General features: G+C 39.1%; 1 protein-coding gene across 1 annotated transcript in view; it reads left to right on the forward strand.

The window, feature by feature from the left end:
- MYO10 (myosin X) overlaps window positions 1–24,438 on the forward strand; it is a 208,192-nt gene that overhangs the window by 161,878 nt on the left and 21,876 nt on the right. Inside the window, exons 22-31 of the mRNA XM_067467535.1 lie at window positions 1,124–1,230; window positions 3,139–3,351; window positions 3,466–3,505; window positions 4,163–5,062; window positions 7,347–7,470; window positions 8,828–9,071; window positions 12,399–12,494; window positions 18,963–19,056; window positions 21,327–21,382; window positions 23,738–23,880. Coding sequence (XP_067323636.1) covers window positions 1,124–1,230; window positions 3,139–3,351; window positions 3,466–3,505; window positions 4,163–5,062; window positions 7,347–7,470; window positions 8,828–9,071; window positions 12,399–12,494; window positions 18,963–19,056; window positions 21,327–21,382; window positions 23,738–23,880 — 2,017 coding nt within the window. The remainder of the gene's footprint in view (window positions 1–1,123; window positions 1,231–3,138; window positions 3,352–3,465; window positions 3,506–4,162; window positions 5,063–7,346; window positions 7,471–8,827; window positions 9,072–12,398; window positions 12,495–18,962; window positions 19,057–21,326; window positions 21,383–23,737; window positions 23,881–24,438) is intronic.

Consider the following 24,438-nt stretch of genomic DNA (forward strand, 5'->3'; position numbering starts at 1 on the left):
TTTCTGTCATAGGAGCGCAATTTCTCATTTGATCCATACAGGCTATTGTATATGTACATTTTATGATCTTAACTGATGCTACCAAAGCTTAGGTATTCAGTCATATTGCTTAAATCCTCAATAGTTCACTTACAAGTTGCTTTCCATTTGACTAAGGAAGTTTAGTAAAAGTTTCCCCTTGACATTATGTCCAGACGGGTCCGACTCTGGGTGGTGGTGCTCATTTCCATTTCTAAGCTGAAGAGCCGGCGTTGTCCGTAGACTCCTCCTAGGTCAGGTGGCCGGCATGACTGCATGGAGCACTGTTACCTTCCCTCCAAAGCGGTACCTATTGATCTACTTGCATTTGCATATTTTTGAACTGCTAATTTGAAAGAAGCTGGGGCTAACAATGGGAGCTTACCCCATCCCACGGATTCAAACCGCCACCTTCCGGTCAGCAAGTTCTGCAGCTTAGCAGTTTAACCTGCTTTGCCACATTAATGTAAAATCAATGAAGAAATCAATAATAATATTCCTCGTAGTTGTCCTTATATATCCCAGGATGATAAGTTATTCATCTTCTCTGTTTACATTGTTAATTTTCTTGTTGTTCAGACACTTTATTCTTAATTAATATGGCAATATAACATTCTCCAGATAATGACAATAGAATTAAATAAAGACTTTTTATAAGAATTATAGATAAGAGAGTTGGTTAAGATAATTTGTCACAAGAATGTGTGGTCTATCTGTCATGAACAAATCCCAACCGTTTAATCGATACACCACTTTTGCATGCTTAGGGTCTTAGACTATGCTAACATTTCTTCATAATGCAGGTTAGTAATGAACTTGGGCCTTGTTCTCAAACTTTATTTTTTGCTGAATGTGTGGACCTTTTCTACCATAACTTAACATGAATATAGCCTTTACACATCAGATTGATCATCCAGAGGCATAAGATTTAAAATCTTGATTAACTACCCAAGCCTAGAGTAGGTTGGAAAAAAATCTTGAGACGGTTCTGGAGGACCAAAAAAAACTTAATTTGTTGATTTTCTCACCTTTCTCCCAAAATTATTTGAATAAATACAAGTATTATTATCATATTAAAAAACGCTTTGCTTGAACTTCTTTCAAGGTGTTTCTTCGTGAATCCTTGGAGCACCAGCTGGAAAAACAGCGAGAGATAGAGGTTGACAAAGCAGCCATGATTATACGAGCGCATGTTTTGGGCTACATGGCACGGTATGTAACTAGAAATGGCCTTTACTATCAGGGAAGTAGACTCTGAGCAATGACTAACAAGAGACCTAAAGCCCATTGCAGATCGGGATCTCAGGCTTCCTCACGATTTCTGCCTGAAACACAACATTAAGAGTAGAATCAAATGGAGCTTTTTATGTTTTCACTTGCAATGAAAGCTACATCTGATGTCTATTTGATCTATTAGTCTAACTGTGGACTGTTAAACTGTATGAGTCCTTTCTAAAGAAATCACTATCTCATTGTGAAATAGAATCCATCTTCCTGTTCTATCACACAAGTCTATTCTTGAGGCCCAATCTTTTCCTAGTCAGTGAGCTGAAATGCCACATAATACATCATCTATTAAGCATTTTACATAGCTTTTGGTAATTCGGTATCGAATATTTTAACTCCAGTGATATATTGTTGATGATGGTTGTTGTTATTTAGCTTTTATACCTGATTGGTAGTTTGAATATCTACAATCCCTGCTTATTACACTGTGCTATGTTGTATTTTAACTGATATATCGTAATGTATGGTATTATTGCCATGCATTTTTATATGGATGATACAGTGCCTAGAGAATCAATTTTTAGGTAATTTGGGTAATTTTAGGTAATTAATAAACATGAAAAAATAAATGAAATGGAAGTTGGCGTCACATACCAGAAAGGACTGCGCATTGTGAGATTATTTATACCATTTTCCCCCATGGAGTCTGATACAATTTGAAATTATTGAGATGTCAATACCCTAAAAACATTTGGAAGTTAAGCAGGGTCCACTCTGGTAAGTCCTTGCATATGAGACCGCCAAGGAATACCAGGTGCAGCATAATATATTTAAGAGACAGGAACTGGCAAAACTATCTCTGAATGATTATTGTCTAAGAAAATCCTATGAATTTAATGGAGTCACCATAAGTGAATAGGTCACTTAAAAGCACACACATACATATAACAAGAGTTTTATACTATGATGTTTCCATAGTATAAAACATACATACATAATTGTTCATGATTTATTTCTGTAATAAAGAAGGAGTCAGTGTTGACATGGAGATTTTCCACATCAGTAAGAATAATAATTGGGTCAGCACATTACGCTTCGAGAAGAGCCATCATTGTAGTGCATTTATCTAAGCAACATCGATATCTTTCCCAGTTATGCTATCTGAATAGTTTGATTGTCATTTGTAAATCACTTATTTGTGGGTAATATCCTCTTATCTTTTCTCTCTCTGCCTTTCTCTTTTGGCATTAAGAGAAAGGGGGCTTTGGAGAATTGTAGCTGTAATGTATTTGCAGTGGCAGAAGTAAGAGATGATCCAATAGAACAAGCTATTTAGTTTGGTTTCCCCTGCTCCCCTAGGCAATAAAAGAACAAAAGTACTAGGTGACTGAATTATGACATTGTCATGCATTATGTACTAGAGTCTGAATAGTAGATCCCATCTGTTTACTCCACACAAGTCAATAGATGGCTGTTTAATAGCTGTTTGTGCAGTGAGGTCATTTCTTTTCATGTGTATATTAGCCTGACCTATATATCTTGGCCAATAGGTCACTAAAGAAAAAAATCTTTCTTAAGGATAAAGGTTATCCTGCTGTTAGGTTCCTTTTCTGGTTTCTTGGTATCTTGGTGAATTATAATGGATGCTAGTAGATAATAGTATGAAAATATGTTTCCTTAGTCAAAATATATATATTCCTCTTACAAAGATTCTAGAGTCTGAGTCCAGTCTTCTTAAGGGATCAGTAACATGTGGGGGGGGGGGGGTATGGATGCTAATATTGTTCTCATGCTTTCTTTCTGGAATCTTTAATACTTTCCAGTATGATGGATAGTTCGAATAGCTAGTTCATCATGCCTTCTCCACATAAACACATCTCTGTTTCATTTCAGAAAGCACTACAAAAAGGTCCTTCACTATGCAATCATCATACAGAAGAACTACAGAGCTTTTTATTTTAGGAGGCGATACCTACTCCTGAAAAAAGCAGCTACTACTTTTCAGAAGCAGCTTCGAGGCCAGATTGCACGTCGTATTTATAAACAGCTGCTAGAGCAGAAACGAGAGCAAGAAGAGGAAAAGAAGAGGAAGGAGGAAGAAGAAAGGTATGGAATTGATCCATTATTTGACTGTATCTGGTTAACAATGTAGTTTTCAGTCAAAATAGCACAAGTTTCTGCTAGTACGACTTGTAATTTTTTTTTAATTGTCCTTTTTAGAAAACGACAAAAGCAGGAAGCAGAACAGATTGCTCGGCAGGTAAGATCTGAGGACATTTTTATGCTCCCCCTTTTTTGGGTTTGAATCATTCAATGGGTGTAACATTTGTTTTGAGGGATCTCCTATGATGCAAAGATAACAAATTACAAAAAGTTAAATTGTTTGTATTTATTATTTGTTGGTGCTCTTTCTATACCTCTCCTTCTTTTCAAGATTTTAAGTAAGTAATAAGACTTAAGATCTTGCCTCTCAGATGTAGTTATGAATATTTACCTACTTATTTTCTCCTGACTTAGCAGTCGCACTGACTGAGAGATCTGTTCTGCTAGCCATCAAGGTTTATCAGGATAATGTTTCCAGCCCCAACCTCCAGCCTTCTGATAATCATGGGAGCAAGCTGGAAACATCATCGATGCCAATCAGAACAGACCTCAATTTTTCAGGATGTTGATTCCTGCTCAGATAGATTGAAGGGGATTTGAAGTCATGTCAAGTGTCACAATCATAAACATGAATACTGAAGACTCACAAATCTGTAAGACTTACTTATTAATTCATAACGGCTCAACAGGATATCAGCCCACTACTATAAAGTATAAAAGAAGTGGATTGCTGAAATGGGTGAGCTTTTCTGAATGAAAAACATGGAAAGGTTATTCTAGTAATTTAGCAAGTAATCTTGTGTTTCAAATGCAGGCAGAGGAAGGTAGACGGCAGCAGGAACTGGCAGCTCTTCAGAAAGCCCAGAAAGAGGAAGAGTTGAAACGAGACCTGGAGAAGCAGAAAGAAAACAAGCAAGTGGAAGAAATCCTGCGTCTGGAAAAAGAGATTGAAGACCTGCAGCGCATGAAGGAGCAGCAAGAACTGTCATTGACAGAGGCTTCGTTGCAGAGGTTGCAGCAACTCAGAGATGATGAGCTGAAGCGACTAGAGGATGAAGCCTGCCGAGCAGCACAGGAGTTCTTGGAATCCCTAAACTTTGATGAAATTGATGAATGTGTCCGAAACATTGAGAGGACGCTTTCTGTAGGCAGTGGCTTCTGTGAACTAAGCGAACTGACTGGGAATGCAGGCACTGAAAAGCCCAATTTTAACTTCAGCCAGCCATACCCTGAGGAAGAGGTTGATGAGGGCTTTGAAGCGGATGATGATGCTTTCAAGGATTCACCTAACCCAAGTGAGCATGGCCACTCTGATCAAAGGACAAGTGGCATCAGGACAAGTGATGACTCTTCAGAAGAAGACCCATACATGAATGACACAGTAGTGCCAACGAGTCCTGCTACTGGCAACACCACACTTATTCCTTCTAGCCATGACTCCATCAGTCTCCACAACTCCTCAAGTGGCGAATCCACATATTGCATGCCAGAAAATGTATCCTGTAGGTCCCAGAATCCCGCAGACCTAATCTGCCCAGATGGAGACTACGATTATGACCAAGATGACTACGAAGATGGTGCTATCACTTCTGGAAGCAGTGTGACCTTTTCTAACTCTCTCAGTAGTCAGTGGTCCCCTGACTACCGCTGTTCTGTGGGAACATACAACAGTTCTGGAGCGTACAGATTTAGTTCTGAGGGAGCCCAGTCTTCTGTGAGCATTACTTTTTCTTTACCATTTTGAAGATGACTAATAGTGATATTAACATGTCTTAGGTTACAGTTAATGTTGCCAAAGTTTGTGGAGTATGGTTCTTTTTGTCAAGGATTGTCTTAATTGATTTTTAACGTGTCAGGACCAGGCATGTAGCCGGGGGGGGGGGGGGGCTTGAGGGGCTTCAGCCCCCCCCCCCCCAAATTCTGATGGTGGTTCGTGAAAAGGCCTTACTGTTGCATTATTTAAACTGTTATGTTTATTCATATCATGATCTGATCACCATACTCAATATATCCCATATGCATGGGGGTATTGGGGTAATGATACAAAAGGTTTGCTAGGCTAGACCCTCTTTCACTCAGACTCAGCCCCCCCCCCAAAACTCAGCCCCCCCCCCAAAACCTCCCCTGAAAAAAATTTAGCCCCCCCCCCCCCCCCCGGAAACGAAATCCTGGCTACGGGCCTGGTCAGGACTGACTTGAGAAACTGCAAGTCGTTCTGGTGTGAGAGAATTGGCCATCTGTAAGGACATTGCCCGGAGGATGCCTGGATGTTTTACCATCCTGTGGGAGGCTTCTCTAATATCCCTGCATGAGAAGCTGGAGTCGACAAATGTGAGCTCACCCCACTCCCCAGATTTGAACTGCTGACCTTTTGGTCAGCAGTCCTGCTGACACAAGGGTTTAGCCCATTGCCCCATCAGGGGCTCCATCTTAATTAATTATCTTGATTGATTATCTTGATATTCCAATAATTCCTTTCCCATTTGCTCAGCCATCCTTCCCATCATTTCTAGTCTTTCAAGTGCACTATTAAGGGTATTTTTGCATATTTAAACTAATGGTTTTAGATGAGGGTTGCCGGTGTATTCCAAGTGTAGCTTCAGTTAACATTAGGATTTGGAAATTTTGTATATGCACATACTGTATGCACAACTGGGGAGAGAAGTGTCCCTTGCTTACTTTTGTAGTTAATGTGTGTTTGAAGCACCGATGAACCCACAGTGCAATTTAAAACATAATGGATGAAATCAAACTTCCCTATGTATGTTAAAGCAAATAATCCCTGAAACCTTTGAATGGTATTGAAAATAAACCTACAGAAGAGAAAAAGGGAAAAGGCTGAAGGTTTCACCAAAATAATCATTTGCTAATATTTATTTGTTCATAGTAATAGATTTTTGGTTTTGTATTGTAACTCAGAAATAGATTTCTATCCATTTCAACAAAGCTAACCAAATTTATTATATATATCATGTCAGAAGTGAAGTGAGGGTACAGTTGTAAAGTATTTAAAAACACAAAGTTAAAACCTTGGCATTATACTAAATGTCCTTTGACCAGTAGCTGGCCACTTGGAATGCCTGTGGTGTTGCTATAAGAAGGTCCTCCATTGTGCATGTGGCAGGGTTCAGGCTGCATTGTAATAGGTGGTTTGTGGTTTGCTCTTCTCCACACTCGCTTGTTGTGGACTCCACTTTGTAGCCCTGTTTCTTAAGGTTGGCCCTACATCTCGTGGTGCCAAAGCACAGTCAGTTCAGCATCTTCTGAGTCACCCAGTCTTCTATGTGCCCAGGAGGGAGTTTCTCATTTGATATCAGCCATGGATTGAGGTTCCAGGTTTTAGCCTGCCGCTTTTGAACTCTCACTTTCTGAGGTGTTCCTGCGAGTATCCAAATGACATCCTGTTATCTTACTTAAGTTTAGATAGATACCTTCTTTTACCATGACAGTAAATTATCATCTGGGAAGAAGGATATATTACAAAAGATACTCTGCAATTACACATAAAGTGAACTGCTTGGCTGTTTTTTTTAAAGTATAGAATTATTTTACTGACTATAAATGAAGTCGCATGTGAATCACAGATTAAGTTTTGGGGTTTGTTTGTTTTTTGTTTTTTTAGAAATAAAGGAAATAACTTTGGTAGATAGACAAAAATTGTATATGAAAATAATCTGTTTGCAAAATAAAACCTGCTGTTTGAAGATGATATTCTAGGATGAAAATTCAAGTTTTTTTTTAAAAAAAAGTTCACATGTTATTCCTGCCCTGCTCCACTTACTGGGATTGCCCCTGGGAGAGTGGAAGTAGGTTTCACACTCAAGTAATTCCTCCTGTAGTGTCTCCTGTTACTACAAGAGACATTACAGGAGATCCCTGTGCAGATCTTCTTAAAGAAGATAATGCTTGGAATAAAGACATAGTGTGATGAGCATATCCCAGGTTATGCTTTTTTTGGTCAGTTGATTCTTCAAGTTCTGTCAATTTTTATCTTCCAGTTTGAAGACAGCGAAGAAGACTTTGAGTCAAGGTTTGATACAGACGACGAACTTTCTTATCGGAGGGATTCAGTCTACAGCTGTGTCAGCCTGCCTTATTTCCATAGCTTTTTGTACATGAAAGGTATGAAATAATCCAAAGGGATTTAAAGGACCAAAATGAGGTGATCTTCTCCATTAGCTGAATAATAGTGGCCGGCAACTTTTGGGGGCGTTGGAAAGCCATTAAAAGCTATAATGATGCAGAATTATTTTAATGGTACTTGGAATTATGCCATTTTCCCAAGTAGAGTTCCTGTGACCATGGCCAATAAAACTGATACATGTTTTATCAGTTTTCTCTCATTTGTTTCCTGTGTTTTATGATGTCTGTTTTAAATTGTAAAAATTAAGGACCATGGCAACGCAAAAGTTTAGGCACGTGTAAGAAATACATCCAAAGAGAAGGTTGTTTCAGACCATTGATTCAGCTGGTATGAGATGTAAATGCTTATTAAGGGTATTTTTGCATATTTAAACATCTCAATAGATGGAAGCAAACAACTAGTGAGAAACCTTAGCCTTGGTCCATATGATAATTATATTGTGGCTTGGTTGAGATTCTGCCTGATTGTTGACTTTCCGTTTAACTATTTGTTATATGTAATTCTGTACTGTATTTCTCTTTTTAAAAATGTATTAGAATGGTGGATTCATTATCCCTTGTAACAGAATGAAAGCCCTCTGACAAGGCACTTGTCTACACTCAGGGCCCTGTTACTAAGATTGACATATAAGGGGAAAAATGAATCATTAGGGGTAGCGAATAAACTTGAGAGAAGTGTCTGAGTGATTTCTCAGATCCTAGTCAGGAGAGAGTGCAGCTTGAAATTCTCCTGCTTCAGCCAGTTGTGTTTGAACACAGTGAAGGTTTGTTTTTATTTGTGCTATAAGCAATATTTGCAGTTTTTAGTATTGACTCAATCACCTAAATCCTGTTAATTTGCGCTCCTAGGAACATGAGTGCTTCCTCGGAAAATTACACATCTCAACAAAAAAATCTTCGTGTCTTGGTCTTTCAGCTTGTTACTAGGGGTTATTTGGGAAACTCAGAAAATTGCAATTGGATAGATAGCATCAGCTCTAGTTTCTTAGATATGGTTATCATGACTTTCTATGGGCAGGAAAACAGCAACTGGTAGATGGCATATGTTCTGTTTTTCAAAAACTTAAACTAATAGCGGGAAACTAGTACCATTTTTGGAATCGGCAAGTCAAGTATACTCAGTAACAGGTCTAACATTTAAAGCACCAAAATATGTGTGTTGACCTGTGTTATTGGTGATTTCTTGTTTACGAATTTTCCTGAAATATAATTTGCTGCCTAAAACTAACATTTGGTATTTTACAATATAGAATGACAGATAAACAATAGATTTAAAAAAAAACAACAACATGTGTTTTATAACCTATTTCTCTTCCCTCACTTCCTGCCTTGACAGGTGGCTTGATAAATACATGGAAGCGCCGTTGGTGTGTCTTGAAAGATGAGACTTTCTTGTGGTTCCGCTCAAAACAGGAAGCTCTCAAACAAGGCTGGTTGCATAAAAAAGGTGGTGGATCATCTACGCTTTCCAGAAGAAACTGGAAAAGGCGCTGGTTTGTCCTCCGTCAGTCCAGGCTAATGTACTTTGAAAATGATAGTGAAGAAAAACTTAAAGGGACCCTTGAAATCCGGATGGCCAAGTAAGTGAGGCCTGCTTAATGTCTCCTATACATATATTGGCTAATGTAATCATTTCTCAAAAATATCTAAACTTCAAATAATTGTCCCTTCTCTCCTTTCCCAAAGCTATCTAAACTAGGAATAGGTAAATCCGTCCACCTCAGTTTTGGTCACATTCTCATTTTGCCACTTCTAGTTTGTTCTGTCCCAGTTGAGCATTGAATTAAAATATTTTTTTAACTGCATGGAAATTCATAAGTTTTCATGTTCATTTTTTAAAAATATGTATTTTACTAATGTTTTAATTTGGATGTCATTTTTTTCTTGAATAATTTTTTTGTTCTTTTTTCTTAATATTTTTGTGTTCAGTGTATGTGCTTTTGTGAATACTTACTCAAAATCACATATTATTTTGTCTATATTGTTGCAAAAGGGATCACAAACTAGGAAGTAGGAATCTTGGTGTCTAACTGCATATCCGGTTAAGACAGAGGTCTTCAAACTTTTTAAACAGAGGGCCAGGTCACAGTCCCTCAAACTGTTGGAGGGCCGGATTATAATTTGAAGAAAAAAATGAATGAATTCCTATGCACACTGCATATATCTTATTTGTAGTGCAAAAAAAAACCACTTAAAGCAATACAATAATTAAAATGATGAACAATTTTAACAAATATAAACTTATTAGTATTTCACTGGGAAGTGTGGGCCTGCTATTGGCTGATGAGATAGGATTGTTGTTAGTGTTGTGTGCTTTCAAGTCGTTTCAGACTTAGGTTGACCCTGAGCGAGGGCCGAGTAAATGAGCTTGGAGGGCTGTATCCGGCCCCCGGGCCTTAGTTTGAGGACCCCTGGGTTAAGGAAATGTGGATATGGTTTACTTTGTAATGAAAAACAAAGGCATTACCCATCCCTACTCAAAAGCAATGATATTGCCTTGCAATGTCGGGATCTTAATGGAGGAAGTGGAAAGGCCAGCCTTGGGAGCAGGCTGTTCCTCTTCTCAACTTGAGCTGTGAATTAGCTGGCAGCTGTGTTATCTGATGAGATAACAAGGATGAAGGACCATTAATCCAGGTATTTATGGGATATTCAAGAATCAATCTAGCTTAGCAGAGGAGTTTGTGTAATATCCTAAATAACTTTGCTCACAATTTATTCCTATTGCTTTATTCTCAAACATAATACAAGAAATGCCTTTCTGTATCAAGCCAAGGCTAACAGTTTGGTTAATTGAAGAAGGAGAGGTACTAATGGCCTGATAATTCAGCCCACACCAATTTGCTATCTCCACAACATTGGCATAAGCACGGTCCCTAGCTGCCATTGGTTTTGAAGGAAACTATTAGTTTGTAACAATGGGCAGGTCTTTATTGACTACTAAAGCAGGCACAACAGGGACTCCCTGAGCCACTTCAGCAGCAAGGAATCCCCACTGTCCACTTGTGCCAAAAATGGTTTGGCACCACCCAACTGCCACGTTTCTCCCCATCCTCCTTTGTAGGTCATACAACCCAATGGAAGGAAAGAGGACACCCAAACATAAGACGGGCACAGGAGAGGGTTAGAAGGGAGAAGCTGTCTCATGTCCCTATGTCACCTGAGCCTGGGAAGCATGGAGTGGCTGTTGAGACAGCTGCAGCCAGTTTCATTTGTCTAGACCAGTGGTTCCCAAACTTACCCACTGGAAATCAATTTTTCTAAATCTTCTCTTCTTTCTTTTATGCTTTCACCACCCCCTTACAGTAATTCATCGCCCCCCAAATGCACCTGTGGCCATTTCCGCCCCCTGCCCCCCCTTGGATCGCTGCAGCACCCACCAGGGGGCGGTAACGCCCACTTTGGGAATAACTGGTCTAGACTATCCCCAACTCGGGAGAGAAACAATTCTTGCTTTTCCCTAAGTTAGTTTAACCTGGAGCAAAAATGTATTAGGTGGATTTGCCCTGGGTTAATTTGGATTAATCCTGTGCGGTGTTTAGCTGATTGCTTTCCAAACCAACCTAAGTGGTCAGTATAGATGAGGCCAATGAGAATGTGTGTATCTTGTATATGCCATAAAGCCACGACCAGAGACTAAATTGGGCAGACTGGCAGTACCTCAGGACCCTATCTCACCTTCTCTCCTCCACTCCCAGACAAATGGCTTTCTTATCTCTTATTCTAGAAGAATGAAAGTAATTCCAAAACTTGTTCTTATGCTTTCTCATCCATGGATTAATAATAATAATAATAATAATAATAATAATAATAATAATAATAGGCACTGGGTGCAGTGCCTTAAGACATTGGCCTGCACTTAAACACAATAGGTGCTGACAAGATTACCATCTGCCAGCTGCAGAAGGTCACCTTACTGGGATCTGCATGCATCATTTGCCGATACATCACACAGTCCTAGACACTTGGAAAGTGTCCGACGTGTGATCCACTACAACAGCCAGCAGAGTGCCTGCTGTGGACTCATTTTGTTGTGTTTCTAATAATAATAATAATAATAATAACTTTATTTTTATGCGCCGCCACCATCTCCCCAAAGAGACTCGGGGTAGCTTACAAGGAGGCAAGGGGGATTTCAACCAACCACAGCTCAAAAATATTTGGAATGAAAAAAAAAATTGATTTTGCCATGCCCTGAGCATTACAATGATGTGTAGGCATGGCATAACCTTCCACCCATTTAACAGATCCTCAATCTCTCTCCAGCACTTATTTGAGTTGTTTGTCATTTTATATAAAGGACCGTTTTATTGTATATAACAGGACTTAAGCATCCATGGATTTTGGTATCAATGGAGAGTCCTTGAACCAAACCCCTGGGCATGCCGAGGGCCCACTAAATCATTAAAAACTTAGCCTTTTGTTGGCACTTTTTAAGCATTTGTGGAGTAGCACTAGCAGCTGACCCCAAACCACTGAATTTGCTTCTGAGTTAAAACGGGTGAACCTCAGTTATGGTGACTACTAATATTCTCCATTGATTTCTGTGAAATTGAAGTTCAGCTCCAATCCATTGCTATTTGAATCTGACCTTGCTTCTTTTCTCCTGGTTAGTGTGAGGTGTGTAGCCAGTTTAATCTATCTCAGAGACATAAATTATTCCAGCAGACGATAGCCAACACAGATCAATAGATGGAGAAAATTAAGATGGAAATGAAGCAGATCAATAGTAAAATGTTTGCATGGGTGTAAGAACTGGCCTGCATAGAAGCAGGGAAGCAGAGTAAATTGTTTCTTGGCATTAGAATTAGACTTCAGATGCTTAAAATGAAGCAAGATTATTTTTGAAACACCAGGATCCTGTTGGTATGGATTCACTGCACTTCACCCTTCCTTATCCATTACAGAGATATCATTGATAATACTAGCAAGGAAAATGGGATTGACATTGTCATGGAAGACAGAACTTATCACTTAATCGCTGAATCTCCAGAAGATGCAAGGTAATAAGATTCTCTTTTATGTTCTAAGTACATTTTACTTTTTTGTGCATTCAAGCTCCAACACCACTTGGCTAGAACTAAATTCATTTTATTATTATTAGGTCATTGCTGTATAATTTGCAGTAGAGATAATGCTGTTTACTTTTTTAAAAAACTGTCAGATAAAACAGAAGAGAAACAGGTTCTGAAAACATTCAGGATCTGAATGATATTGCTCAAGATCATTATTGAAGACACGCAAACATGTTAATGTTAGCCTGAAAGGGAGCCAATTTTTGTCAGAATCAACATGCTTTGTAGTTTTTCTGCTTCTCACTAAATCTTTACTCATGTTGTCAAAAAACATTTTTATAGTGAAGTAAAACAATCTATACACATTATAAAAGTGAAAATATGTATGTTTGTGTGGCTGGCGTGTCACTTACACAGACAAGCTCCAAAAACAGCTATAGCTCCCACTACTCTGGAGATACCAAAGGCGCTCCCTCCAATGACATTGCAGGTTATAGTGAGCACCAGGAACATGTACAACAGCCCTGCCAATGCCCTCCACAAACACCATATTGCCCACCACCCAAGTGAAGGCTTTCATATGGGGACAATTTCATCCTAGATTTTATGTGTTTCCTCCACCACAGACATCATAGTGTTTCTTCTTCTCTCCATTGTGTGGAATTTGCATGACCATGTCCACTGCCTTTCCCTTAACCCTTTCCTATCCTTTTCTATGGCACACAGCAAACAGAGGAATTGATCAACAACTGAACATACTAGAGAAGTTTGGGGAGAATTCACCATGATTTATAGGAGTTGTAGGTACTGGGATGTATAGTTCACCTGCAGTCTAAGAGCACTCTGAACTCCACCAAAGATGGACCTGGAATTAATTTGGCACACAGAGCTCTGTTCTGTTTAAGTTCTCTGAGTTTCCCCCCAGGTTTCTTAAAGAAATAAAAGAAATAAAACAGTATTATCTCTACTGAGAAATATACACTGGGTTTTCCCCTTCTTGTCATCATATCCAAAAATAGATCTGTTGAACTGCCAACCACATTTACTAGAGTTTAAGGTGACTTTTGTCCTTTGTTACATATACCTATCTTCTTTTCCAAAACATAAAGATAATCGCTTGCTTTCAAAATGTGTATAGTGTACACAATGCCTACTCTCCACCTTCACCTCTTGTCATTTTCTTTGTTTATCTTTCCATGAGATAACTGTCCTCCTGACACACCTTGTTTATAATGGGAACTAATTATTGTCCAGATATACTGGAATAAAAAAAATTCTTCTGCTAGAAACTGAACCGAGGAGTTGAGGGACATATCTGGTTAATGCTAAATCTCCTACTGTTCCTTTCTTTACCAGATAGTGGGGTCAAAGTTACAGTTAATTTAGTTTCCTCGTGTCAGCATCTCTCATTTCTCAATGACAGCTATGGAGGCTTTGCTGCCAGCAGAAGAAAGATTAAACACAGAACTAATTGTTGGCAGAACAACGGAAAAGTGGAGTTAAACATCCTGTTTGCCTGAGATGACCATCAGAGTTATCCCTTATGGATGTTTGCCATTCTTCCTCCTAGATTTTTGGTTGCCTAACCAGGAACAAAAGAGCAAATGTACTACTGAGTTGGAGCTCTGTGTCTCTTCTTTTTTTCTCACAAATATAAAGTGTTCATTTTCCATGGAGATGACTTCATAGTAGAAATGGGTGGAGATGCCATGTATTGTATTGAGTTGAGTTACATAGACTAAACTGTCGGTATGTCGTATGTATGTGACCTTTGGAATGTTCTCAAGGTACCGAAATGACATTTCATTAGTAGAATATTTATGTCATCAAAGACAGTTTCATTACTGAGACAGAAAAATGTCCCATGATACAAATAGTACAAGAGTTTCCCCTCTCACCTCATGCCTGCCTTTTTGAGCCTAGGCAATTTGTGATTATGAAACATACTTTGTTTTGAAAAGGTGAGCATTTACGCTTCTATAGATTTTTGGGGGTTGGAAAAGTAGCATACAAATAGTGTAAAATCATTTATTTTTGTGCTTGAGGACAGGAAATATTTTGGATTGTTGTAGGTTTTTTCGGGCTATATTGCCATGTTCTAGAGGCATTCTCTCCTGACGTTTCGCCTGCATCTATGGCAAGCATCCTCAGATGTAGCGAGGTCTGTTGGAACTAGGAAAATGGGTTTATATATCTGTGGAAAGACCAGGGTGGGACGTAGGACTCTTGTCTGCTGGAGCTAGGTGTGAATGTTTCAACTGACCACCTTGATTAGCATTTGATAGCCTGGAAGTGTCTGGAGCAATCCTTTGTTGAGAGGTGATTAGATGTCCCTGATTGTTTTCCCTCTGCTGTTTTGCTTTTTTAATTTTAGAGTTTTTTTATATTTTTCTACTTCACTAATGAAGTTGTTTTTCATTAGGTAAATATTTCTCAGAAGAAAAGTAATTTCTTGTGCCAGTATGAAAGCACTTTGCTAATGGATCTCTACTACATATTCTGATTCCAAAACTAGGCATGGGATGCTTTTCCCTCTCAATATCTTACATCAGCTAAACAGAGCTGGAGCCCCTGGTGGCGCAGTGGGTTAAACCCCTGTGCCGGCAGGACTGAAGACCGACAGAACGCAGATTCAAATCCGGGGAGAGGTGGGTGAGTTCCCTCTATCAGCTCCAGCTCCTCATGCGAGGACATGAGAGAAGCCTCCCAAAAGGATGATAAAAACATCAAATCATCTGGGCGTCCCCTGGGCAACGTCCTTGCAGACAGCCAATTTTCTCACACCAGAAGCTACTTGCAGTTTCTCAAGTCGCTCCTGACACAACCAAAAAAAAAGAAAAGCTAAACAGAGCATTCCCCTCAATGGGGAAAAAATCATATTTTTGGATAGGAAATTTCTTACCCTTGGTTGTGGTTTGAAAGAAAAAGAAAAAAAATATAGAAAAAGGATCAATTTGGGAATATTATTTATTAATTTGAAGGCAATGTCATGGAAAGACCACACTGTTGGTCTTTTTGCAACAATATATGAATGCAGGGGGGATGAAATGACCCCCCTTTAGCGCTTGGTGGCACAATGGGTTAAACTGCTGAGCTGCTGAATTTGCTGACTGAAAAGTTGGTGATTTGAATCCAGGGAGCAGGTTGAGCTCCCACTGTTAGCCTGGCAGTTTGAAAACATGCAAATTTGAGTAGATCAGTTGGTACCACTTCTGCGGGAAGGTAGAGGCGCCCCATGCAGTCATGGTGGCCACATTACGTTGGGGATGTCCATGGACAACGCTGGCTCTTCAGTTTAGAAATGGAGATGAGCACCACTCCCCAGAGTCGGATACGATTAAACTTAATGTCAGGGGAAATCTTTACCTTCACCTTTAGCACTTGAGAGTTAGGAGCGGAGGTCACACATAGCAAAGACTTACATCTGTAATTAAATCTTACCAGAGTGTAGGAGGGGGTGACCTCCCCCCTCTTTTTCCTGAAGTCATGCGGATGCCTTTGTTTACTTCACTAAATGCTCAATTGAAGCTCAATCACTTGAATGACTGCTGTGAAGTGCAGGGGAAAGGGAATGGGACACTGATCTGTGGTAGCTTGGGCTACTTCAATTTAGAATTGGCTCAGCTGTCCATACCAACCCAGAAATGCAGGGCTACACAGGAGTTTGAGGGAAATTCCTGGTTATTCCCCGACATCAGCTAATGCAGGGTAACTCAGATAACTGGTTTTACCACACATGTGCTGGAAATGCCTGGACGTCATGTGGATGTCCAGAAGTGACTTCTGACACAATTCATGATTTTGGGCCAGCGTGAACAGGTTCTATGTCAATTTACCACAGATTTAAAAAACAATACACCCACAAATAAAATGATTGCAAAAGCATCCAAAACATCTTTCAAATAGTTTTTAAAGGACAAACAGTTAAAACAGCCAAGCAGCCATTCCTGATCTTAAGGACTGAAGGCCATGCAAGACATATATTAGCAGTCATGCAAAAACTGTTCTGGCTTCCAGTTTGCTCAGAGCTCATTTCAAGGCAATGGTTTTAACCTACAAAGCCTCCTCCCATTCTCTGTGCTGCTAATTTAATTAGGAATATTGGCTTTAAAACTCCTGGAGCATGATTAGGAAACTCCTTCATGATGAAAGGGAGGACAAACAATTTAGGCTACTAATTTTCTTCCTCAAGTCAGATATCTTTGATTGCCTTCATCATTTCTTGGTTTGAAACCTTCACTGTTAAGTTTGTAAGAGCAGGGAAGATTAAATTAGAATATTTATTGTTAATTCCTGTGTTTTTTTCTAATTAGGAAGAACAGGAACTTTTTGAGATCAAAGCAGCACCCATTTCTATTGCATTTATTACTGTCATGGCGAAAATAATATTCTTATTGATGAATATAGTGGATGTATCTTTTTTGTCCTGTTGCTGAGAATGTATAAAACTGGCAAATTGGTTGTTAGCATTTTCCAAGAAAAGAATAACTAACTAACTTTAACTAAAGCTGGAATTTTTTGGAAGCCAGATTTCCAAATATAAGAATTAGTAGAGTAATTTGGATCAAGTATTTGGGGTGAAAACATATTGAATTACAACAGCCAATGGGTATGGTAACTGGTCATATTCAGATATTATAACCCGAAGCGGTAATGTTTCCAAGCTGTCAGTTTAAGATCCTTTTGTTCTAGGACTATCTTGAAATCTAGTATGGCTAGCCAAAGGTAAAATCAGGGAGAGCATGATAGCAAGGGTCATAGTCTGGTAACCACCCTTAAGTATGTGTCTATTACATTTTTTATGTCTATTACCTAGTATGTGTCTATTACCTAGTTATAATATGCTCTAGTCTATTGGTCCTTATTTATGTCTAGTCCTTCTTTATAAAAGCCATTTCTATCCTATTAACCAATAGCACATTGAATGGTAATGAACAAGTTGTATAGGAAGGAACGGTTGTTTTTATTTGTTGTGCCAGTTGGTACCCTTAGACCAGCCATGGGCAAACTTCAGCCCTCCAGGTGTTTTGAGCTTCGATTCCCACAATTTTTAACAGCCTACCGGTTGTTAGGAATGGGAGCTGAAGTCCAAAACACTTGAAGGGCCAAAGTTTACCCATGCCTGCCTTAGACGATCCTGATTCATCTGAACATTTAGCAGAAAACAGCCAACAATAGTGCTTTGTTCAACTCCTCTGATATTGGAAAATATGTCAAAAAAGTTAGTTATTATCTGTTTTCACCTTTGCCCAGAGATTAGCGTAAAGTACTTCAAACAGAAACTCCAATTGAAAGTTAATATTTAGCCAATTTAACTTAGACTACAATTGTTCTGTTCAGTGAATCCAAAGCCACTAAAAATGTGGTCACCCCCTTCGTGTGTGTTTGTGTGACTGCCTAATCTTTAGGAATCAATTGTCCTTTAAAACCTAATATATGTATTGAGGGGTGCCCTTGAGCAACTCTACTTCTCTCTTTTTCCCTCTGAGCTACCACAAAAGCAGAACCTGGAAAATTAATTTTAAGAAGAATGTCTATAGTGACATGATAAGGTTCCATGGCAAGATAATGCTTTTGATCCCAGAACCTCATCCTACCACTGCTCAATGGTGGATGGCTTCAGTATATTATTATATTCATTCTTCTTAAAAGTAGCTCTCCAAGGTCTGCACTTTGGGTTGTCACGAGAATGAAACAACCTCCATGTAAGCTGCCCCCAAGTTCCTTGAAGGACAAATGAAACTCAGAATATTGTTGTTCAGTGGAATCATACACAGAAATTGAATGGATCCGTTTTTAGCAGTTTCCTTCAACCAATCCGGCTTCTTCTGTTTGTTCGGGTGCCCTTAACAGCAAGGGCCCAGCCGTTACAGATTCCCGTCCATAACAGGACCATATGGTAGCCGATCTCAGCATCTCCTCCCCTGGCATCACAGTTTAGTCTTTTTGATTTTCCTTTATTTTTTATTCTTTTTATTTAGTGGGACTGACTGGGAGTTGAGAGCATGTGGGATGGGTGGGTGGGGTGCGTGCGCATTTGGGGGTTTGGGAGAGTCACCCTTTTAGCTTTTTTTCTTCTTCCTTTCCTTCAAATACTTCCAAAAGATATACATATATTAGCAATAAGAATATAACCATATAATAATCTGTGGTTATGGTTATTAGTAATTTTAGAAGAATTATTTAGTTCCCTCTTGCTTCTTTTCTTTTCATTAGAGTCAGTATTGGGGTAATTGGAGCCCCACTGGGTGTTAATTATATGTGCCTCTCCCTTTTTCTTCTTTTTTTCTTTTTATATCTTTCCCCATTCTATTTCTTTAGGGTTTATTTTAATGCAACCTTCTTTGATTATAAAGTAGATTGTTTGTGTTAAGAAAGAATTCAAAAAGAAATAGAGACAATGGATTAGTTACATATTTTTAATGCTGACTCTGTTTTTCTCTCTTGTTTCTGCAGTCAGTGGTTCAGCGTTTTGAGTCAAGTTCATGCTTCCACAGAACAGGAAATCAGAGAGATGCATGATGAACAAGCAAATCCACAGAATGCCGTGGTAAGGAAGGATTTTGAAGGCATCGTCTCATCCTCTGGGGCCTGTGTTTTTAGAACCAGAAGATCTACTTTGATAGTTATATTAACTATGCCGTGCTGTATTATCCATATAATATAATAGCAGTCTGATTGTTGGATCCCACTGCCCCATTTTTTTCAAGTTTGAGATGCCACTGTTCAATTGTCAATTTGTACTTTGCCATCATAGAAAGACAGCACCTACTTGACAAAGCAAACTCTGTCCTATGTGTTGTCAAAGGCTTTCATGGCCGAAACTCTTGTAGCCTGACATGGTGGTTGTTTGAGTGGTCCAGCATTTCTGTGTTCTCAAATAATATGCCGTGCCCAGGTTTTCTTAGACCCACTAAGAAAATCCAACAAATGCTATGTTCAACAGAGGACAAGAAGGATCCTCTCACCTCTACAGAAATCTACCATATACCGTGCAGCTGTGGACAAGTCTACATCGGGATCACCAAACGCAGCATTGCCCAAACATGAATTAAGGAACATGAAAGGCACTGCAGACTACTTCAACCAGAGAAGTCAGCCATAGCAGAGCACTTGATGAACCAGCCTGGACACAGTATAATATTTGAGAACACAGAATTGCTGGACCACTCTCACAACTACCATGTCAGACTACACAGAGAAGCCATTCAACTCCACAAGCATGTGGACAATTTCAACAGAAAGGTGTAAACTATAAAAATGAAAAATAAAATCTGGCTGCCAGTTTAAAAAAAAACTAAAATCAGGACAATAAAGAAAGCATAACACTCAAAATGCAGGGGAATTTCATACAAGAATCAATGAGGGCCAGCTAACACCTCCAAACAAAGGATTCCCCCAGGCAGCAATCGGCCAGACTTTGAAGCTGCAAGGCCATTCAGTGCTAGTCAAGGTGGCCTCGAGCAGACAAGTTATTTCTCCCACCCTGGACATTCCACAGATATATAAACCTCAGTTGCCTAGTTTCCAACAGACCTCACAACCTCTGAGAATGTCTGCCATAAATGTGGGTGAAACGTCAGGAGAGAATGCTTCTGGAACATGGCCATACTGCTCAGAAAACTCACAGCAACCCAAATGCCAATTCGCACAACTCAGTTCTATTTTGTTCCATCATGTGTGGAACTTAATAACATGGTAATATTCACATGATGGACAGGCAGGGTCTCTATACCTTTAGTGGATTAGATGGGTAGGCTGGGAGCTCTATTTTGAGGGAAGAGTACAGATATAGTCGACAGCAGATATGAATTGGTTTGTACATGCCATGAAGCTGGCCCAATTAGAAACAGTTTGTATAAAATAACAAACAATATATAGAGTGGTTTCAATGTTTACTCTGTTTATGCAGATATATGTACTGGATTTCAGGACTTAAAGCAGGGATGGGCAATTGCAACATGCCTAGGAACTGCTGTTCTTGTCTGGAGCAGTCTTGGGATGGCATGGATTTCCAGAAATGCAAACAAAGAAACAAAACATAAACAAGGGACTGGAAAAATAGATATATTTTGGTATGTGGAAGGAACCTGCAACCTATTATATAAAAGAAAATTGCCATTTCCAGAAGAGGCATTTCACCTTTGCGGAAGGGCAAAAAAAAATGCCAAACTTGATACTTTGAACTGCTCCAGGGCTACAAAAACTGTCTCGGAAGTTGCATTGTCCCTGGTGCAACACTTTGCCCTAAAGCCAACATCATACCATTGTTGTAATACCAGCAAGATGGCACTTGGTTGTCTTCCTTCTCCTCCACAGCCCTTGGTGCCCAAAGATGGCTTTCCTTATCTTGCAGAAAAAGTTTTAAAGTGCACAGGAAAGGAGAATTTCCCCATTTCTTATTTAGTTGGCAAAACTGCTTCTGTCAACAGATACACTCGTTTGGAATCTGGTTAGGATAATATTTCACCCTAAACAAGTCTTTTGCAATGGAAACGTGGGTCTCACAAAATTATTGTGGGCTGCCTTTGTTTTTTAGCATAAGGAGATGGTCTGAAAACTAGTCAGAATAAATCTGGCGGAAATCATCTAGGTTTTCTGCATGGCAGAGGGTTGGACTAGATGATCCGTGTAGTCTCCTCTAACTATGATTCTATGTTCAGGTGACAGTCATGGTTATCATTACTCTCATGTAATTCATGCTGAATCCACTGACGTTTACTGTTTCTATCATTGTTTCAATAGTATATGTAAGAATTAATTTCTAGTAGATGCATCCCTTTGGATTCAATAACACAGTGAATTTTCATTTTGACATAGGGAACGCTGGATGTTGGGCTGATTGATTCTGTCTGTGCATCTGACAATCCAGATCGGTAAGTAAAACTGCTGCTATTAGATGTGTTGGGGGGGGGTTGTATTTTTTATTGTATAATACATAGAAACATACCATCTTTGAAATTAACATTCAAAATACCAGTATTTTCCCCAATCCCACCACCACCACCACCCCATGAACAGTTAAATACCTTTTCTGTGTTTATTACAATTATTCGATCTTGAGAATAGTCTTATTTAACACTGTATATTTATCGTTCCCCTTTATTCTGTAAATGAGGCTCTTCCATTTTGTTTCCCATGTCCTTCTGCTTTGACCCGTTGTATAGTAACTTTTCCTTTTGCTAATATAATCTTGGAGAAGGTTATCGGCTAGATATTTGTACCAAGTTTTTGTATCCCATTTTTAGAGGTGTTGGTGATTTTAAAAAATCATATATTTTAATCAGAGAGTTCTCAAACCTTTGCAAATTGCCATTGCTTCAACTTCTCAAAACATCACACACACACATATATATATATATTTAAAAAAAAACAATGGCCAAGAGGGGGAAACTGGAGGAAGTCTTGAAATTTTGCATCAGTAGTTAGGATATTTATCTTTTAAATTTTACTCCTAGAGTGTCTGAACCAGTAAGGTTGATGCCATTTCTCCCTGAAAGGAACACAAGTAAATGGAAAAGAGAAACAGCAGTTTGGCTGCAGTATTGAAGCAATTTCCTTTACATTTCAGAAGTAATAGTCTGAATCGAAATTTTTAAGGGTTTCAAACATTTAAAAAGCACGGACGTCATGCCTTGATATCACGATATCTTTATAGTTCAGAATTGGCAAATGATGCTCACAATGTACTTATCATAACCCTCCTTAGATTTAGCCTTTTGAATTTGTCTGACTCCCTTCTAAAGCTTAACATATGAATCAATTTTGAAAATTAGTTGTTAGCACTGGCAGTTTTCCAGTCCTCCAAGAAAGAGTTTAATTTTAATACCTAATAGCATTTTAAAAACATCAACAGTTTTAAATACTTTGGAGCAATGACTTGTTAAATGTGTTGTTAAAGGCTTTCATGGCCGGAATCACTAGGTTTCTATGAGTTTTCCGGGCTGTATGGCCATGTTTAAGAAGCAGTCTCTCCTGACATTTCGTCCACATCTACACAGGCATCCTCAGAGGTTGTGAGGAATGTTGGAAATTAGGCAAGTAGGGATTTTATACCTGTAGAATGTCCAGGGTGGGAGAAAGAACTCTTGTCTGCTGGAGGCAAGTGTGAATGCTGCAATTGGCCAGGTTGATTAGCATTTAATGACCTTTCAGCTTCAAAACCTGGCTGCTTCCTGCCTGGGGAATCTTTTGTTAGCTGGCCCCAACTACACATACATGTTTAGTCAGACTGACATGTCAGACTACACAGAGAAGCCATTGAAATCCACAAGCCTGTGGACAATTTAAACAGAAAGGAGGAAATCATGGAAACAAACAAAATCTGACTACCAGTATTAAAAACTCTAAAATCAGGACAGTAAATAAAGAGCAACACTAAAAGAAACAGAGGAATTCCTGACAAGAATCAATCAGGGCCAGCTAACACCTCCCAACAAAGGATCCCCCAGGCAACAACCAGCCAGGCTTTGAAGCTACAAGGCCATTAAATGTTAATCAAGGTGGCCAATTGCAACATCCACACTTGCCTCAAGCAGACAAGAGTTATTTCTCCCACCTGGACATTCCACAGATATATAACCTCAGTTGCCTAATTTCCAACAGACCTCACAACCGCTGAGGATGCCTGATATAGATGTGGGTGAAATGTCAGTAGAAAATGCTTCTGGAACATGGCCAGACAGCCGGAAAAGACTTATTAAATGTTAATTTATTTATCAACCTTAGAACTTTGTCCATTGTAATCTCTATTTTATATTGTCCCTTAGATGCCCTCTCTGAACAGCATGATTCAGAACATTTCATCCTATGCAGTCAGCTACTAGCCATTAACCAACTTGTCCAAAGATACATATTACAACTGGAGTGAGATTTGAAAGTTGTCCAGGATGTTGTCCTCTCCTTTGGCCCCAATAATATCTATTGCAAACTCCTTGGTCAGGTGCCTAGAAACATGAATTGGAACCAACTCTTCATTAAGCATTTATTAACATCTAAATATAAGTTATTATAGGATGAGGCCAAGATGTCAAATGTCAGGATTTTAATAACAAGTCACTTAGGGTAAAATAATAAAGTGATTCAACACTTGCCAAAATATACAGTACAAACAAAGAGGAAGTGCTTATACTGAGAGCAAACACTGTAAGTCAGACTCACTTTGTTATTGATCCAAATAGTAGTCATGTTTACAATACAGGCATTTTCCTTTCTTTATATTCCCTGCATAGACCCAATTCATTTGTGATCATCACAGCAAATCGTGTTCTTCACTGCAACGCTGACACTCCAGAGGAGATGCACCACTGGATCACTTTGCTGCAGAGATCTAAAGGGGACACTCGTGTTGAGGGACAAGAGTTCATAGTCAGGGGTAAGGACATCTTGCAGAGAATTTTTTTAGTAGAATAGATTTTTTCCTTGCTGGTGTTTAATAATTTAAATAATTAATTCAGAAAATCATTGCCTAGGCTGTGTCTTATCTGTCCAAGGATTTTTAGATACTGTTAAGATAACACAAAAAGTAAATCCGCCTGTTTTAGAAGAACTAGTTCCAACAACACCACACTATAGTCAAGTGTGTCTCCTCATTGGTGCTTTCCCAGCAGGTTTTGGCAAGACTAGAGCTGACTATTAGCTAGAAATAGCTGGCAGGGAGGCTTTCCTGCACTTGATAGTGTCAGGTCTATTAGCATCAGAAATAATTTGACAGAAATTTATCCTGTCTCTTACTAAAACTTGTGTCATTAGATGAACTGTGGACAAGTCTCCCTGAAGAACAAACAGAGTTTTAGTGTTGAGTATTCTTCATCAGATCATTTTTCATGTTGCATTGGGTTTGAACCGATCCAAAAATTGCTGGTTAATCTGAATTTGGAAAGAAGAACATTTCTCAATGTTCTACCCCAACTCTCATCGACAAAAATGGAAC

Source organism: Anolis sagrei, chromosome 4 (genome assembly GCF_037176765.1).
Source record: "Anolis sagrei isolate rAnoSag1 chromosome 4, rAnoSag1.mat, whole genome shotgun sequence".
NCBI classification, from domain to species: domain Eukaryota; kingdom Metazoa; phylum Chordata; class Lepidosauria; order Squamata; family Dactyloidae; genus Anolis; species Anolis sagrei.